Source organism: Aethalodelphis obliquidens, unplaced genomic scaffold (genome assembly GCF_003676395.1).
Source record: "Aethalodelphis obliquidens isolate GAN/ISIS:26980383/991018 unplaced genomic scaffold, ASM367639v1 scaffold46, whole genome shotgun sequence".
In the NCBI taxonomy this organism is placed as follows: domain Eukaryota; kingdom Metazoa; phylum Chordata; class Mammalia; order Artiodactyla; family Delphinidae; genus Aethalodelphis; species Aethalodelphis obliquidens.
Genome location: NW_020837990.1, coordinates 12,312,603 through 12,331,183, shown reverse-complemented (window position 1 = coordinate 12,331,183; position 18,581 = coordinate 12,312,603). Strand labels below are relative to the sequence as shown.

The window sequence follows — 18,581 nt, the reverse complement described above, 5'->3', positions numbered from 1 at the left end:
TGGGTCACACATATGTGGGGTGGGGATGAGGATGGAGGGAGGGAAAAAATGACAGAAATTGATAGAACACCAAAATCAAATCACCTAGTTTGCAGTTTTGCCAAGAATCTTGTGATAGACAGTATGTCATTAATATCATCTTGGGGCTGTGGGCTGCCTTTGGCTCACCACTTCAGTTTTAAACAAATTGTCATGAAAAACATGGACCGCTTAGATATGAATGAGAGTAACTTGAATTCGCGTAAGAGGGCATCTAACTAAGTAAATGCTTAGAGAGACAGAACCAACCAGATTCAGATGGTCTTGATTAGAAAAGCTAATTTTTAAATTATTGTTAATAAAGCTGATAACAATAATTGGCATTTATTGAGTCATTACCATGTGCCAGGCACTCTGCCAACTGCTTCGTACCTCTTGTCTCATTTAAACTTCACAAAGGTGAATGTGTTATCATTATCCTCATATAGGTGAAGAAAGGGAGACTCAGTGGTAAAATAAAATTTGCCCATGGTACTATAGTGAATAAGCGAAAAAGGTAGGATTCAAATCCAGATGTGTCTTGACTAAAAAAAACTCATGTTTTTAACCATTATAACAGTGTTTCTCAAAGTATGTTTTGTAGACAACAGGTATCAAAATTATATATAATTTTAATATTATGCATAATTTATATACAATATATAAAAATTATACTGGCTAACTATATAAAAAGATTTCTAGGTCCCATACTAGACCTGCTGAATCAGATTTCTTGGATATGGGATCCAGGGCTCTGCATTTTTAACAAGCTTCCCAATGTGATTCTTATGAACACTAATGTGTGAGAACAACTGTACTATACTATATTGCTATGTAGTTTGGTTTTTTTTGTTTGTTTGTTTGTTTTGCGGTACGCGGGCCTCTCCCTGTTGTGGCCTCTCCCGTTGCGGAGCACAGGCTCCGGGTGCGCAGGCTCAGTGGCCATGGCTCACGGGCCCAGCCGCTCCACGGCATGTGGGATCTTCCCGGACTGGGGCACGAACCTGTGTTCCCTGCATCGGCAGGCAGACTCTCAACCACTGCGCCACCAGGGAAGCCCTGCTATGTAGTTTGAGTACGCAAATAATAAGGACTGATGGGTAGGAGGATGAAGGATATTTCTGACATTATGAATGATACATATGAAGTAATGGAAGAGTGAATAACTTCCATATGGACTGGCAATATTTGTAATATTGGAAAACATAGGTTGTGATATAGAGGACTTGGAGGATGTTGAAGTCTAATTTAAAGATTAACACAGTGCTTTAGAAAAGAAGGAAATTCCCAGTAGATTGAACAGAGTTGGATGCCAACTTCTTCTGCTCCATTAACACCTTGCTCACTCACACCTGTATCGTAATGCTGAAACATTCTATTTCAGCTCTTTCCTTCATTAAACTGTTCTTGAGACTAGATATTATGTTTTATTTGCTGTTGTGTCCCCATCTCTTAGCCTAGTTCCTAGTACATACAGATCCCTAATAAATGTCAGATTGTCTCAGTTTTTTTTCTTTTAGAACTTTTGGAAGGCCCAAACTGGGACGGAGTCCTTTCTGGGTTAACTTTTAGAAATTTGAGAGCCTTTAGCGTCACCTCCCTATCTAAACCCACAGATCCAAGGAAGAGCTTCAAGCTGTGACTTGGCTTCCATGAATCAACAATTGAAGTTTAACCCAACCTTGAATCCTGAGCCTTTCCAGATGCCCCAAGAAGAAAATTTCCAGGAAGACACAGTAGTCTGTCTTCCTGCTCAGCAGAACTGATACAGGGCTTAGTAACTTGACCCTCAGCCATGGGACCAGCTACCTTTCCCCTCCACCAGAAGGATCACCCCAAGAGCAGGACAGACAGGAGACCATCCAACAGTAGAGGTAATAGGAAAAGACATTGATACTTCAATTCTGAAAAGACAATTTAGTTGGAGATCCTTCAGTCAGAGCATACATTATAAAAATAACTTTAGACTTGAATTTGAATGTTGTCATTTCTGGAATCATCCTGGGAACCACAAAATGAGGAAAGCAGCCTCTCATTCTTCCTCCTTAGCTCAGAAATGCTCAGTAACTTGATCCTCAGCCCTTGTTCCATCCTTCCTCTGCACTAGAAGAATTCTTCCAACAGCAGGAGAGAGAAGAGACAATCCAAATAGAAAGGCAGTGGGAAAGGGACTTGACATGTTCAGAGAGGGGCTTCTAACACTGGTTTAATGAAGGCTTGTTTCCTCGCGGGTTGGATTTCAGATTACATACAGATAATGATTGTACATATTGCCTTGCACAGAAGCTTTCTAAGAACTTAAAACAATGAGGAATCATCAGTTGTAGGAACAGGATGCAGATTTGTGCCAAAGACTGGTATCAGAAAGTAGATTCGATCCAATTTCAGAGCCAATACCAAAATGTTCCACTAGTAATTTTAGGGTCTGTGTGGGGCAAGCTGGGAGGTTTCTGTAATGCAAGTTGTCTTTTTCTCTTTTCAGTTCTGTCTTTCTTCCCCTTCCTTGTTATTTGCAATTTATAGGTTACCTATCTATGTAGATTGAACGCCTTTCTGATTTCAGTTTGCTTTATTCCATTTTATTGATTAGTCATTCTTTGGCACCTGCAAGTGTATATTAGAATTCTACAGTCAATTATAAGATGTGATCCACTGTTAAGAATTTGAAACAAAAAACTGTGAGGAAAGCAAAAATAGAAATTGTTTAGGTAAAACATGATTGTGATAAAGTATATGTTAGTAAATATTTCTTGGTCTGTAACAATGATCTTATTATTTCCTCTTAAAGGAATTTCTGCTGTGTTACTTCAGCGTTTTTCAGTGCAAATTAAACACATTTAAAGGAGAGAGAAAAGTCTTAGAGAAGCTCCAATAATGGAGTGAATCCTCATGGGAAAAAGAAACATAGATGTCAGGGTTAGAGTAGCTGATTTACTTTTCTCTGCTAAACATTTCATTTGCTTGTTGAAATCTCTGATTATTGTATGATCTCCTCTCTGCAGGTTTGTACTCTTTGCAATATAGAATGCTCCAAGATTTTAGTCATTATTATTCAAACAGTATTTGGCCATTGTCAGATTGTTTAGCCAAAATAGATACTATTTTCTTACCTCTTTCTACTTATTTCTTGACTTAGTTGTATGATTTTGTTATTTGGTACTCTGTTTATAATTCTATCTGTATAAAAACCTAATTGAAATGAAATGTAAATTCTTTAATATTGTGCTGTGTTTAATCAGTATAACTTTTTAATGTGCTGTTTTACAAGTCTAAGACAGGCATCTCAAGTAGCTTTTAAATTAGTTCCCCACACCTAAATGCAAGTGAGAATTGTACATTTTCCTGCTTGTCATCAACTGCTTCTTCTCCTCAGTCTTAACCATGTTTCACTAACCATGTCCATCTGTTATGTCTTATTAAGAATCTGTACACCCATCAGCTTCACTCTTTTAGAGGAGTATAGTATAAAAGCTTCATGGAGAATATGGCTTTATGTTTTATGTGAGGTGAAATTTCTTTTCCCAGGTAAGGATTGGTTTTATTTTTCACTGTAGATGCAGATCCTTTAGAACAGGGGTCCCCAACCCCTGGGCCGCGGGCCAGTAGTGGTCCTCAGCCTGTTAGGAACCAGGCCACACTGCAGGAGGTGAGCGGCGAGCAAGCAAAGCTTCATCTGCTTCTCCCCATCGCTCCCCATCACTCACATTACTGCCAGAACCATCCCCCCTCCCCCACCCCAGCCGTGGAAAAATTGTCGTCCATGAAACTGGTCCCAGGTGCCAAAAAGGTTGGGGGCTGCTGCTTTAGAAGATAATTATGAGTATGAAATCTGATTTCAGAATACAAATTCCTGGGACTTCTCTGGTGGTCCAGTAGTTAAGACTCCACGCTCCCAATGCAGGGGGCCCAGGTTCGTTCCCTGCTCAGGGAACTAGATCCCGCATGCCGCAACTAAAGATCCCGCATGCCGCAGCTAAGACCTGGTGCAGCCAAATAAATAAATAAGTATTTTTTAAAAAAAGAATACAAATTCCTTTGAGAGAAAAGTTAATCAGAATATTTAAAACATTATTCTGCAGTGTAGCAAACAATTTATTAGATTTATCAGCAGATCCTTCATATATAAACATATATATTTATCATATATAATAAATACTATATGAGAGATGGAGGATTTTTGGGGGGGGGGCGGGGATGGAGGATTTTTAAAGATTTTTTGAATTAAATTTAAATATTTAAATTAAATTTTTTTCTTGTTCCTTTGGTCACCTTATCTACCAGTAAAATCTGACATCCCAAACTTCTATATATAGGTCAATAGATATCAGTAATTTTTTTTCTGTTTTTTATATTAACTACTGCTTAAAATCTGTGTGGGGAATCTACTGCTTACTTTTTTGGCTGTGTATACAGAGACTTTTTTTTTTTTTTTTTTGGCTGCATTGGGTCTTCGTTGCTGCGCACAGTCTCTCTCTAGTTGCGGAGAGCAGGGGCTACTATTTGTTGCAGTGCACTGGCTTCTCATTGCTGTAGCTTCTCGTTGTGGAGCTCGGGCTCTAGGCACATGGGCTTCAGTAGTTGCAGCACGCAGGCTCAGTAGTTGTGGCTTGCGGGCTCTAGAGCGCAGGCTCAGTAGTTATGGCACACAGGCTTAGTTGCTCTGTGGCATGTGGGATATTCCCGGACCAAGGCTCGAACCCATGTCCCCTGCATTGGCAGGCGGACTCTTAACTGCTGTGCCACCAGGGAAGTCCCTACAGGGACTTTTGATGACGATTATGACAGTGGTGATAGATGTTATTGAAAGAACAATGGCATGAAAAGCCTCTCCTGACTCCCTTATGCTAGGTAGGTTAGGCAGAGGTCCCTTCTCTGTGGTCCCATAATGGCCTATGCATAGCTCTCAGTGCTGTACTTGCCATTTTATAATTATATGCTTCTAGATCTGTCTCCCCTACTAAACCAAACTCCTTGGGGGCACAAATGTTTCTTATTTATGTTTGTATTTTCAGTACCTGGCAGAGTGCTTAGCCCACAGCATATTGTAAATATTATGTAAACGTTTATTGAGGAATTGAGAGTATTGACTCTCTAACGTTGACGGATTGCTGTTTTGAACTAAGATTGCACTTCGGTGGACCAAGATAGTCAGCCCAAAACATACTTATATTGCTTTTAACCATTTCTCTGTTATTAATAGTTAAGTTGTTTACTTAATAGAGAATGTGTTATTTTTCAATTTACCAAGAAAGTTTAACATCCTCAGTGTATTCTCATTACAGAACCAAATTTGTATTCCAAATTTGGGTCTGTATAATTTGATTCAGTATAGTCAAATGCTATACATAAGCCTTAACATAAGGATACTTTGTCCTGGTTATTATATGACTTCAAGCAAGTTTATTACCCATTCTCCTTATGTATAACTCACCAATTTCTACTTTACTACTCTATGAGGATAACTGACATACTAGTTATCGCCACTTTTATCTCTCTTTAGAGAAATCCATTAATGGAAAGAAACAGGGACATGTTATTCATAATGCAAAATAACCAATTCAGTTTGGTTCTGAAATGCATGTTAACATTTTTTAAGTGTCCGATCTGAAATTTTGTTTTGCGTTGTTTCTTACAAGTAATATATGATCTTTACTGTTAATCATTGGCATTCCAAGTAAAATAATTATGCTATGAAACTCTGACCTGAGTTGCTTAGTAAGCTAGTTGCCCAATTCAATTCCCATTCAGTTTTCTTACTTAACTTTTCTTAAAAACTTCTATTCCTCCTTCATTATAATATCATCACACATGTTCATTGTTTTTATACTTTAAACAAGATGTTTAGCTAACTCAAATTCTCCTTGAGAGAGAAGTAGGAACCCTTTAAAGTCTTTCTTTTATTATTTTAACCTGAAGATAGAAAAGGAAACCTCAATGTCCCTTTTGTTCTCCAACAGCCTAAGACTAAATTTATGCAAATATTTACTGGACATCTATGATAAGTCATTGTTCTTAGTGCTGTGGACTACAAATTGAATAAGATGTGTTTTCTGCTTTCTAGTCAATTGGAATAAATGAGACATATTCTTATAACAATGACAAAGCTTAAAGAGCAAGGCAGGATTTTTTTAAATAAGATGGCATTTGAGTTGGAACTTGAAGGACTATTCAAAGGATCTAGTTTCTCTGATTGATACCTTTGGATAACTCTTAGATTGCTGCTGCCCTTGCTGATAAACTCCCATTTTGGCTACAGTCTATCTTTCTATTTAAGTAAAGTATTACTGAATTGGTAATCCTTAAATTGATTTTGCATATATCTACTCTGATCCATTCATATGCTGATTTTATTAATTAGAATATGCTGCTATTCCTAAAAATCTGTTACTCCTTTATGCTGCCTTCAAGGGTGGAAGAGAATTTAGAGTGGGGGGAGGTAAGTTTCAGACGAAGGTAACAGCATGAACTAAGGTACAGAGTTTGAAAATTTTGAGGTTTATATAGAGAACAAAGCAGTTCAGGTTGACTGGAGCAAATGCGGGAGGAAAGGTGGATAGTAGGAGAATATAGTAATGGGAAGAGATAGTAAGGGTGTAAAAGATGGGTTAAAACTATATATATTATGGAGTTCTGTATATTTAGTAGACTAAGAAGTAATATGGGCTTAATTAATGCTATAAACATGGAAGAGCTGTTGAGAATTTTTAAATAGAAGGATGACATGATAGTTTTGCTTTAGAAAGATTACTTTGGATTGGAACTGGGAGATCCCAGAGCTATGGTGATCACCTTGACAAGTATTACAATAACCCAAGTGAAATGTAGTCAGGACTAATATGGGGTAATGTCAGCGGAACTCAGTTGGTGGGGGAGTGGAAGAAAGAAGCACCAGATGGGAGAAAGGTGGCAGAGAGAAAATGTCAAGCCCTGACATTCTTTTCCAAAAGCATAAGAATAAGTGAAAGGTAAAAATGTGTCAGGAAAGGGTTTGAAAATCTAATGCCGGACCTGGGATACCTTTTAGAACATCTTTGACACATGATCTGTTCTCTTTTGGTGGCCAATTTGTTTGATACTGATCGTGTGATCATTTTGTTCACTTTTTATTTTCTTTTATAATCTCATTTGTTAAGTTTTTACTATCACTGCATCCATTTTTTTTGTCCTTCATCCATTATTTTTGGCCCCTTTTATTTAGCAGCTTTAGTCTAATTTGACTTTCCCCTCTCCATCAACCCTCATGTGTCCTAAGACAGGGCTTGTTAAGTAGCAGAGAACACATTCAACCTAACTGTCATGAAGGAGAATGCAGTGACAGGTTACAGAGATGTCTTATGGTAATTCACGACTATGGAAAGATTAGCTGGGCATCATAGGAGCTAGAAAGCTGAAAGAATGTCTTTTTCTCGAAGGAGTAGTCTCATTCTTCCTAATGGCTTCTCTGCTTCTTGCTACACAGCTCCGTATTCCTCTTCTCTCTCTCTCCTAGCTGACTTCCTCTGCCTTCTTATTCCTTTTATAATGGCTCAGTCGAGTTTGAGTTTTTATATACTCTTTCAGTTCAGTTTCTCACAACTAACGGGCAGCTTCCCTCTTTGTCTCTTAGTCCTAGTATTTCCCAAGAGAAGGAATCTGATTTACCCAACTCACTCAATCCAAGTCCTAATATCCTTTCTGATCCAGCAGTCATTCAGCTACAGGTAATAAAAACCTGACTCAGATTGGCTGGACAAAGAGGAAATGTATTATCTCCTATAACAGGAAGTTCAGAGGAAGGGCAGCCTTTAGAGTTGGTTGATTGGAGACTCAGCAGTGTTATCAGGAACGCTGAGTTCCCTGCATCCCCTCACTCTGCCATCCTTGGGATTGGCTTTACCCTTAGTAAAATAGCTACAGCCATTCCAGGCATCACATCCAGATACAACGACATTCAGAAAAAGAAGTGGCCATTTCTTCCTATGGTCTTTTCTTAGGAGTGAGGAAATTTTTCCTAAAATCTGCCCTGGAAATGAGCAGATTTTCCGTCGTGTCTCATTGACGAAATTTGCAGTTAAAGATTTGTTTGGGTTAATAAACTCTGTTGGTAGAAAAGAGAAGCCACCAGAATATATAATTCCTGTCCTATCACTGGCAAGGGGAACATGATTAAATCAGGCCCATCCCTGGAGTTGGAATGGAAGTCATTTCCCCCTGTGGTAAATGAAGCCTTATATTTGGAGAGTGAAAAGGAATGGTGGTCTATCGATGGGGACCCAAAAAAGTCCTTCTGTTCAAAGGTATATGTCCATGTACACTGGTATATAAGCTCTTCTTTAAAATGGAAATTATTGTGGGAATTTTACCTGAAGAAAATTGAAGTTCTATCAGGATGAAAGATAGTTTACTACAATTATCTTTGGGTGAGGTATGTGCCCCTTTCCCAGTTAGCTATGGCCTGGAGGGAGAGGTACAGTGTATAGAATATACATAATATAAAACAAAACCACTTTATACTATAAGTGAGGGCTCTCCCAACAGGGCATGGCAGATAGGTACTATGAAATATATATGGTCTATACCTCTCTGGGATCCATTTTCTGAATTCTTACAGACACAATCCTTCCTCAGAGATTTTCAGTAATGAATACATTCATTTCAGTGAAACCGTGCTTCTTACTGTTGTCATGAAAAAACATTGAGTATTCAGTCACATAAAATTTTTGCAAAGTTTGGAATATAATTTAAAGAAGGTCACTTATTCACAATGAGGATTCCGTATAATAGTATAGTACCAGTAGAGATATTCTTGCCAAAACCTGAACCTAATAGATTTACTATCCAAGCTGTGTTATCTAATACGATTTTCAGAATTAATTTTTAGTAAGGAGTGTCACACTTTGCATGGCCTGCATCTTACTGAATTTGTGCATACTAATGAATCTAAAAATACTGAGTATCTACTATGAGAATCTCTTCTTGATACAGTATGCAAGCAAAAGATTCAAAATATAACATATGTTCATTGAAGAACAAGATTATTTATGGATCAAAAGGAAAACTAAAGTAGGTCAGAAGCCCAGAAAGCCTCTTCTTTTCAAATATATATGCCAATACACATATCTGCAGTTTGAGATGGGTTTTTCTTTTCTTTTATATTTATTTATTTATTTGTTTGTTTTGGCTGCTCCGGGTCTTAGTTCTGGCACATGGGATCTCCGTTGCAGCTTGCGAGATCTTTCAGGTGCGGGATCTTTCAGCTTCCAGAGGAGAAACATGATGGAACCTCGGGAGCGAGCCAAGTTCAAGCGCAAGTACAAAGTGAAGCTGGTGGAGAAGCGGGCGTTCCGCAAGATCCGTTGGTAGCTGCCACGGGATGTTGGAACCCCCGCCCTTCAATAAAGCACCTTCTGACCACCACCACCAACAACAAAAAAAACTCCTAAAAAGACTCCTAGAAAGCGTAGCAGATCTGGGCCCAGACGTGGCGGCTGTGGGGCGCTCCCTCTATCAGGTTTTGAGGCGGCTTGAGCGCCGGCATAGTGGGTGCTGAGGGGGTTGGACTGTCACCTTGCTGGGGGTTTTGGCTGTGTCCTGGGTGCTGGGCTGGGTGGGCGTGCGGCCGCCGGAGGTGAACAGAGCAATCAGGGCGTTCCAGGTGTTGATTCACACTGGCGGCTTCTTAGTTGCGGCATGCGGACTCATAGTTGCTGCGTACAGACTTCTTAGTTGCGGCGTGCATGCGGGGTCTAGTTCCCCGACCAGGGATGGAACCCCCGCCCCCTGCATTGGGAGTGCCAACTCTTACCCACTGGACCACTAGGGAAGTTCCGAGCTGTTTTTTTTTCTTAATAAGCTTTGTTAGTAAGAAACCATAGAATGTAGAATAGGGATGGGGAAAGGAAGCAGGAAGGGCACCTAAGACAACTATATTTTTTACTTTTTTACCTAGAGCCCTGATGGTCACTTCTGAAAATGGTCTTAGGTACTTCCACAGGCCAGTATTTTTTACAGCATGTTTCGCAAAAGCTGATCCTTGACCTGCTCCTTGAAAAGGATTCATTCTGCAGTCACAAATAGTGGGAAATAACAAATTCTTCTCCAGGAGATTTATAATGCACATTAGTAAATTAAAGACTCTGAGAAGTAACACAAATTTCTCTAACCCTGTATTTTCCACACTTTCTTAATTACCAAGTCTCTCTTGTCATATAACATCTATTAACATCTTGCAGAGCATACTGAGAAACTGTTGAGGTCAGAGAGGAGTGTTCTTGAGCAGAGGAATAACATTATGAAAGCAGAGTTTTAGTAAGAACGACCTAATGATATGTAAGATGAATTGGAGACAGAAGAGATCGAAAGCCTAAAGTCCTGTTTGGAAGTTGTTGGAATAATTTGGTATGAAGAAGATGTCACAGATGGGATAATAATAGTGAATGTTTTCTATTCCTTAATTCAAATATTTATCAAGCCCAAACCGTATGCCAAATATTGTTCTCAATCCAGGGGATACAGAAAAAAAAATTCAAAATCTTTGTCCTTGTGAAGTTTATTTGTGTCCTAAGAGACGAAAAAACAATAAACAAACAAATACGTAAAATGTGAAGCGGTGAAGGGTGCTAAAAAGAGAAATAAAGCAGAGTAAAGGTAGAGTCCTTGGGCAGTGGTTAGAGGGAGACCTTTCTGATGAGTGAACACATAAGCAAAGACCTGAATTAGGTTAGAAAGAGAGCAATGTGGATACCTAGGCAGAGGGAACAGCAATGCAAAAACTTTGAGATAGGAGCCCAGTGTGGCTAGAGCAGACTGGAGTGGAGGATGGTAGGAGAAGGGGAAAAGGAGTATGGGAAGGGACAGGAAATGAGTAAGATCACGGAAGGCCTTAAACATCTAATAAACCATGGTAAGGACTTCGGATTTTATACTGAGTGAGGCCGGAAGCCATTGGAGAGTTTTGAGCAGAGGAGTGACATAGTGTGACTTAGTTTTTAGGTGATCACTCTGACTTCTGCTTGGAGAACAGACTGGAGTGGAATTGCAGTGGAGACAAGGAGACTGGTTAGGACTATTGTCAAGGTCTAGACAAGAGATGACAGTGGCTTGGTCTCATGGGGTAGTGGTACAGGTGGTAGTAAGCAATTTGCTTAAAGATGAATTTTAAAGCTAAGAGTTGACAAGAATTTCTGTCAGTGATACCATGTGCCAGGTTTTATTTTAAGTGTTTAACACTAATTATTTAATCTTCATAAAAAACTTGTGAGGTAAGTACCGTTGTTATCTCTGTTTTACAATTGAGAGGACCACGGCACAGAAAAGTAGCTTGCCCAGGGTCATACAGCTAATAAGTGGTGGCACTGGATTTTGCACCCAGGCATCACAACTCCAGAACCTGTGCTCTATTATGTCATTCTGTCATCCTGGCCCCTACTCTCTCTAGGGAGGAATTAGAGGAAAACCTTGGGCCAGTACCAAGCAAACACTATATAATGCCTTCTGCCTTCTTCCATCCATCCGATATATGCAAAATTCACAAGAAATAAAATCAAAGTTTTTCTTCTTTAATCTGCTTATAAAACATTTGAGCTACATTCCACATAACCTTGTCCTTTTCCTTTTTTTTTTTTTTTTTTTTTTTTTTGGTGGTACGCGGGCCTCTCACTGTTGTGGCCTCTCCCGTTGCGGAGCACAGGCTCCGGACGCACAGGCTCAGTGGCCATGGCTCACGGGCCCAGCTGCTCTGCGGCATGTGGGATCTTCCCGGACTGGGGCACGAACCCGTGTCCCCTGCATCGGCAGGCGGACTCTCAACCACGGCGCCACCAGGGAAGCCCTGTTTTTCTATTTTTGAAAGACTTTGAAAGCGTCTCAGGGGAAATCATGTTTTCTGACTTTACCACAGGAAAACGTTGGGGCAGCATAAACTGGTGCTGGGCAGACTGGAGAGAGTGAGATGAGATTCCAGGTGTTCTTTTGGGGTTAATTCTGACAGTTCTTTGAAACATTCCCTCCCCACACACAACTTCTGTGAAAGAGATGGGATAGCAGTCAGGATGTTATAAATTGCCTTTTGTTTCCCAACTCCTGGTGGCCAAACTACTTTGAGTGATTCTGATGGTTGAAGCAGGAGAACGCTTACTGTTGCTCATTACCTTACTCTTATCTTCTCCTTTTTCTCCTTGGTTTGAGGGCTTCTGAGGAACTTCTGGGAGGGAGGAAGCAATCTTAGGAATTTACACATTTGAAATATTTTTTTCTGGTTTCTGATCTGGAATCTGAGGAGCTTGGAAGTCATCACTCCATCCTAACCACAAGTAAAAATCTGAACAAACTGAAAAATCAGCACAGAGCAAATCACTGCCCACCGCCCCAAATTAAAGCAGACAGGCAGATGCAGAGATCCACATCTTACCAGAGTAGAAGTCCACAGGAGAAACCTCTGAAGGAACCAGTACTGGGGTAAGAAAATCTGAATGATGAATTCTTGGAAGCTCAGTGTGGACAAGTCTGAGAGTTAAAAACTCCAGGGCGCAGGGTGGGTGGGTGTGGTCCACGCTTTTGTTTTAAAACTGTAGAATGCTTCCCTTTCCCCCACATCCCACCACCATACCACTGAAGCCTACTTACTGGAGTTCCTTTTACCCAGTCATCATGTCCAGCTTTCAACAAAAAAATTACAAGACATATTAAAAGGCAAAAACCACAGTTTGAAGAAATAGAGCAAACATCAGACCAGACTCAAATGAGACAGGGATGTTGGGATTATCAAACTGGGAATTTTTAACAACTATAATTAATATGCTAAGGACTCTAGTGGAAAAGTAGACAACATGCAAAAACAGATGAATAATATAAGCAGAGAGATGGAAATTCTGAGAAAGAATCAAAAATAAATGGTAGTGATCAAAAACACTGTAACAAAAATGAAGAATACCTTTGATGGACTTATTAGTAGACTGGACACAGTTGAGGAAAGACTCTCTGAGCTTAAGAATATATCAGTAGATGGGCTTCCCTGGTGGCACAGTAGTTGAGAGTCCGCCTGCCGATGCAGGGGACATGGGTTCATGCCCCGGTCCGGGAAGATCCCACATGCCACGGAGCGGCTGGGCCCGTGGGCCATGGCCGCTGAGCCTGTGCGTCCGGAGCCTGTGCTCCGCAACGGGAGAGGCCACAGCAGTGAGAGGCCTGCGTACCGCAAAAAAAAAAAAAAAAAAAAGAATATATCAGTAGAAACTTCCAAAAGCAAAGAGAAAAAAATTATTTTTAAATGGAACAGAATATCCAAAATCTGTGGGAAAACTACAAAAGGTATAACATGAGTAATGGGAAAGGAGGAGGAGAAGAGAGAAAGGAGCAGAAGCAGTATTTGAAGCAATAATAACTGAGAATTTGCTCCAAATTAATGTCAGACACCAAACCACAGATCCAGGAAGCTCAGAGGACACCAAGCAGCATAAATGCCAGAAAAACTATACCTAGGCCTGTTGTAATTCAAACTGCAGAAAATCAAAGATAAAGAAATAAATCTTGAAAGGAGGCTGGGATGGACTTACCTATAAAGGAAAGAAGATGAGAACTACATCCAGCTTCTCCAAGCAAGCAAGAAGTGAGTAGAGTAAAACATTTAAAGTGTTGAAAGAAATACTTTTCTCCAGTTGCATTGGCTGTAATCTAACCAAACAAATGAATGTTAAGTTAAATCTGACCCTTCTTCCACAATCCATTGAACCCTGTTCCTAAAATACTGGACTTGAGAGAATGTATGAAAGAAGGAAGAAGGGAGTAGATCCAGATGCTGTAGGAATTTCATAGGATTTGGTGATGTATCAAGGGTGCTGTGAGGCAGGTATCGACCAGGGATGGGATGAAATGATGAGGGTAAGGCCAAAGTAGTTGTGAGATATTAGAATCAAAATTTAGAAATGCAGAGGACCACTGAGCCTACAGTTTTGTTTTGCATGGACTTTCGTTTTCCAAGTGTTGCTCAGTAGGTTACTGACCACCATTGAGGGTCAGAACCTTGGAGAGTTCCAAACTGAGCAGGGCAGGAGAAATACGCTCTATTGCACTGGCATGTAGTAGACAGGATAAAGACTCTTACAACTGATGCTGAAGCAACACTCTTGTTTGCTTTCTCTTGGTATCTCCAAGATTTAAAAGGCTGGTACCTCTGCCTCCCTACAGCCTCATGGAGATCTTGGTGGAGCTAGAGATTTCAGTCTATCTTGTGGAACACGCACAAAGCCATCACAGTTACAATAGGATTTTCATTAAATGCTGATGTTACAAGAGGGACATGGGGCTTTCAGATACCTGTGCTTTCTCCTAAGGACTATCCTAAGGTATCATATTGCTTCTCTGTGTTATTTACTTCTATTTTGAAATTAATCAAAATCCTTTTTGGGGCTGGGAGGGTAGATTTGCCTAAAAGTTGCTTTCTGGTAAACACTTATGTTTGGAACTGAAAGATAAAAAAAGATATTCTGTGTATTAGAGTTGATTTATAAAAGCTGAAGTAATTCAGACTATTAGCAGCAACAACAGACTTTTGCAATATAAATTGCAGGCTGACTAGCCTCCTCTAATATCAGTAATCTGGTTTGTTTATTTGTTTTTAGGGTACTAACATTATCCAAACATTTCTATTTTCATTGTTGTTCTCTTTCTCCTCAGTTTTAGGGCATGTTCATGGTTTTCACATCAGATTGATACATTTCTAATGCTTCAATTAAAGCTTAAAAATTTTTTAAAAGATTAAAAATCTTTTTTTTAACCAGTCTACATTTATGATGCCATATTTAGCTAAAAATAGGAACTTGAATGTACATTTTAGGAAACAGCTAACTAGTAACTCCTGGTGCTAACAATAGTAAAGGGCAGAAAGTCTTATGAAAATAGAACTTACTGCAGAGAATAACTATGACATATTTATCCTCTGTTACAGTTCGAAGATGTATTCATTATCTTTTTATACTACCTGAGAGAACAGGAGAGTTAGAGCAAATTCCTGAATAGCTAACCGATTTGCAGTGCCAGAAATAAGTACAGTCTCTAAAAGGTGTGTGATTAAAAGAGTCTCCAGGATTGCATGAGCATTCTGATCAGATTTTAGAGATTAAAAAAAGGTTAGATTTAGTTATGGATAACACTAATACATATTAGGGAGAAAGATACAAGATTATACCAGAGATCTGTGTCTCTTTCAAGAGGCATCTTTAAAAATACTTATTAATGGCTATTACTGGTTATTTTAATTAAAGAGTATTATTTTGTTATATGATGCAGAAGACCCAGTTTGTGGTTGTGAACTGAATTTGGACTGAGACTTAATGTGTGGTTCACATCATACACATCAAAACATCAAGGGGCTAACTGCAGGAAACTTTTCAGATGGGCTGAGTAGAGGAGGGGAATTGTGTCCTGAGTATGAATTTGCAGCTGTGAAATTACAAGTGAAAACTACAGACTATGACAGAATGAAGGAGGGCCAGATGTCAAAGATGACTATGAGGGAACTACTGGCGCCATTAGTAGGAATGAGGAAGTTACAAAGAAAACCAGTAGGCAATGAGTTCCATTCGGAATATGTTAAGTATGAAGGATTGGGATGATATATTTACTAGATAGTTGGAAATTTTATTCATTTAACAAATATTTATCGAGCCCTAGAAATATCTTTTTTTTTTAACATTTGATGAGATTGAGAGTAATACGGGTTTCTTTCCTACTCCTATAATCCCAATAATGAGGTCCCTAGGTAGATTGTCTTAAGGAAATATTTTAAGCCATTTATATAAGATATAATAATTGCTTTTTTTCCCCCACCTCTGTGTTACACCTTATGATAATCACAAATTGATGGCTTCCAAATTCAGACTGTTTTTAGTGTTGTTAAAAAAAAAATCTCGCTGTAAATGTATTAGGAAACATTGAATTGTGTGATCTGAATGATTAAATTACATGATTGTGATAATTATATCTCAATAAAGCTGTTAAAAAAATCATTCCTCACTGCACACCTTTCTGAGTAGATGTGGTTTAAGATCACTAGGGAAAGACCATAGTTCCATATCAGTGGTAGAATTTGTGACATACAAATAAGTTACATTGTATTTGAGAGAAAGAGAGAGTAGATACCACTTAGTTTTTAGAATGAAGTTTCAAGCTAGTTTTTAGAGTAGAAAATGTAGATATTTTTCCTTTAATCTCGTCAACAAACATTGAGCACCTGTCCTACACAGCCAGGGGAGTCAGGAAATGTTTCCTTAAGGAGGTGATACTCTGAGATGAGTCTTGAAGGATGCATAGGAATTAGTACAGTGAGGAGGGTGGAGATATTCAGAGGCAGCAGCCTGTGCAAGGGCAAATAGATGTGGGGAACTGCACTCAGTTTGGAATTACTAAAGGGAGGGGTGTGTGTCAGAGAGAGGGAGAAAAATCCTTCCATGTAAACACATAAAGATTCATCACAGTTCTTAACAGCTTCTTAGTATTTCAGAGTATGATTATATGCCATAAATTATTTAACCATTCCTCTATCAGTGGATGTTTAAATTGTTGCTTGGTTTGGGCTATTTCAAATAATATCGCACTGAACATACTTGTACACGTGTCCTTGCAAACTTGTGAATGTAATTCTGTCAAAGGTTAGGCCTTGGTTTTGATAGCATTGACAGATTTGAGTCATGACCAGTCACACTTCATTGTATTGTATAATTTTTGAGTCAGTTGTTTTGATTAAATCAAAGGTGTTTTCAATTTCAGGTCATTTAGGGCCTTTTTCGGCCATGGTAAGGACTTTGGCTTTTACTCTGAGTAAAAGCCATTTTATATGGGAAGCCATGGGTGGATTTTGGGCAGAGGACTGATGTGATATTTAAAAATGTCTCTAAAGATCACTCTAGCTATTGTGTCAAGAATAGAAGACAGAGAGGCAAGGACAGAAGTAGGAAAACCAGTTAAGAAGCTACTGTAATTGTTCAGGCGGGAGATAATGGTGACTTGGACTAGAGGAGAAATGATAAAGAAAAATGGTAGGATTCCAGACATATGTCGAAGTTAGAGTTGACATGATTTGCTAATGGATTGTATGTGAAGAGAAATATTAACTCTCAGATGAAAGTTCTAGGCCTTTTCCTGAGTTGAGAAGATAGGGAGCGGTACAGGCTTAGGAGAAATGATCAAGTGTTCTATTTGGGGTATGTTAAGTATGAAATGCATATTAGTTATCCACGTGGAGTTGGTGAGTAGGCAGTTAATAGGTGAGGCTAGAGATCAGCATGGCCAATATTTTGTTAATAAATGAATGAAGCATTGATAGGTAAATCAGGAAGGAAATGTATAAGCAAAGTTTGAAAGAGAACAAGAATTACAGTTAACTCCTTTATTATGACTCACATACATGGTCCTTTTCTCTCTGTTTCCAGATAGGTCTCATTTTGACTCAAATAGAATTAAACTGGTAAGAGTTTGGAGAGGTGGGAAGGGGAGAATGCATTTGTCTGTATATATTTATTTCTCTCAGAATGTACCTGTATCTAAGAATGACAGTCCTCAGAAAAATAGTTGCTGTTAATCATTTTGTACAGAGATATTCTATCTTTATGGAATTGCTGTTTCATCAAAATGATTATAAAGAAAACCTCTTTTCATTTTGACTTGCATATTAAATTAGAAATGTTTTCCCACAAAAATCCCTAATAAGCTGAGTTGGAAAACCTCTTAGCAATTAAGATATTAATCACTTTGTGGTATACTGGTTATGGTAATTTACCCAGCCATAATGACTTTATGGTCATTAGACCTCAACTTTGCTTTGCCTTTTGAATGCATCATTTCCTTAACTTCCTAGCATCCTCTTTGATCTTGGCTATCCCTTTCTTACTGACTATAGACTACATTTCCAAACCCTACTCCACATTCTCAGTTCCCAAAGTATCTTTTCTACCTTTTATCTGTATGTTATGAGGATACCCATATTTGATAAAGCCTCATTCTCTTCATGGCACAAACTGCAACCTAATTATAGTAATTCAGAAGGCTGCCAGTTAAGTCTGTCATTTATCCGCGTGATGAAATTTTCTTTAGTAAACTCACTGCATCTGAATGATAAATCCATGCTGGCACTGATAGCTTAATCCTGTAGATTTCAAAGGATCGAATCCAAGGTCGTTGACAGATCTCATTGTTTTTTTCCAATTTGGTTAATAGACATCTTTATTTATGCAAAACTTAATGGTTCACAAATATTTGAGTAGTACATAAGGTATTCTATTTGAACTGTTGGTAATACTAGCACATGATGGGCTTTAAAAATAGGGCAAGCTCAGAATTTCCCCAAGGCTTTAGCTTCAGCTCCTCCTAGAGTTACACAGCTCTAAAAGTCCATAGTATTATGAGACATGTTAAACTGCCACAGAATATTCTTTGATTATGCCTAGAATGTTTAGTTAACCTTAGAGCAGCAATTTTTTAAGTGCACAATCAGAATTATGAAGGAATCCATTTATTTTTTATTGTTAACATTCTCGTAATAATTGGCTAGTTGAATAGTGATTGGATTTAGCATGTCTTAACAAATTCCC

At 38.8% G+C, this 18,581-nt stretch overlaps 1 protein-coding gene across 8 annotated transcripts in view; it reads left to right on the top strand.

Annotated features, from left to right (window-relative positions):
- The window catches only part of SIK2 (salt inducible kinase 2), a 132,073-nt gene that overhangs the window by 40,750 nt on the left and 72,742 nt on the right, over positions 1–18,581 (top strand). Inside the window, exon 1 of one of the 8 annotated variants that reach the window (XM_027082345.1) lies at positions 11,850–12,453. The exons of 6 other annotated variants lie outside the window; for them this stretch is intronic. Coding sequence is in view for 1 of the 2 variants with exons in the window: in XM_027082343.1 (XP_026938144.1) it covers positions 13,567–13,603 (37 nt within the window). In the remaining variant the exon portion in view is untranslated. Of the gene's footprint in view, positions 1–11,849; positions 12,454–13,249; positions 13,604–18,581 lie in introns of those variants that run through there. One more of the 8 variants, XM_027082343.1, reaches the window with a different exon arrangement.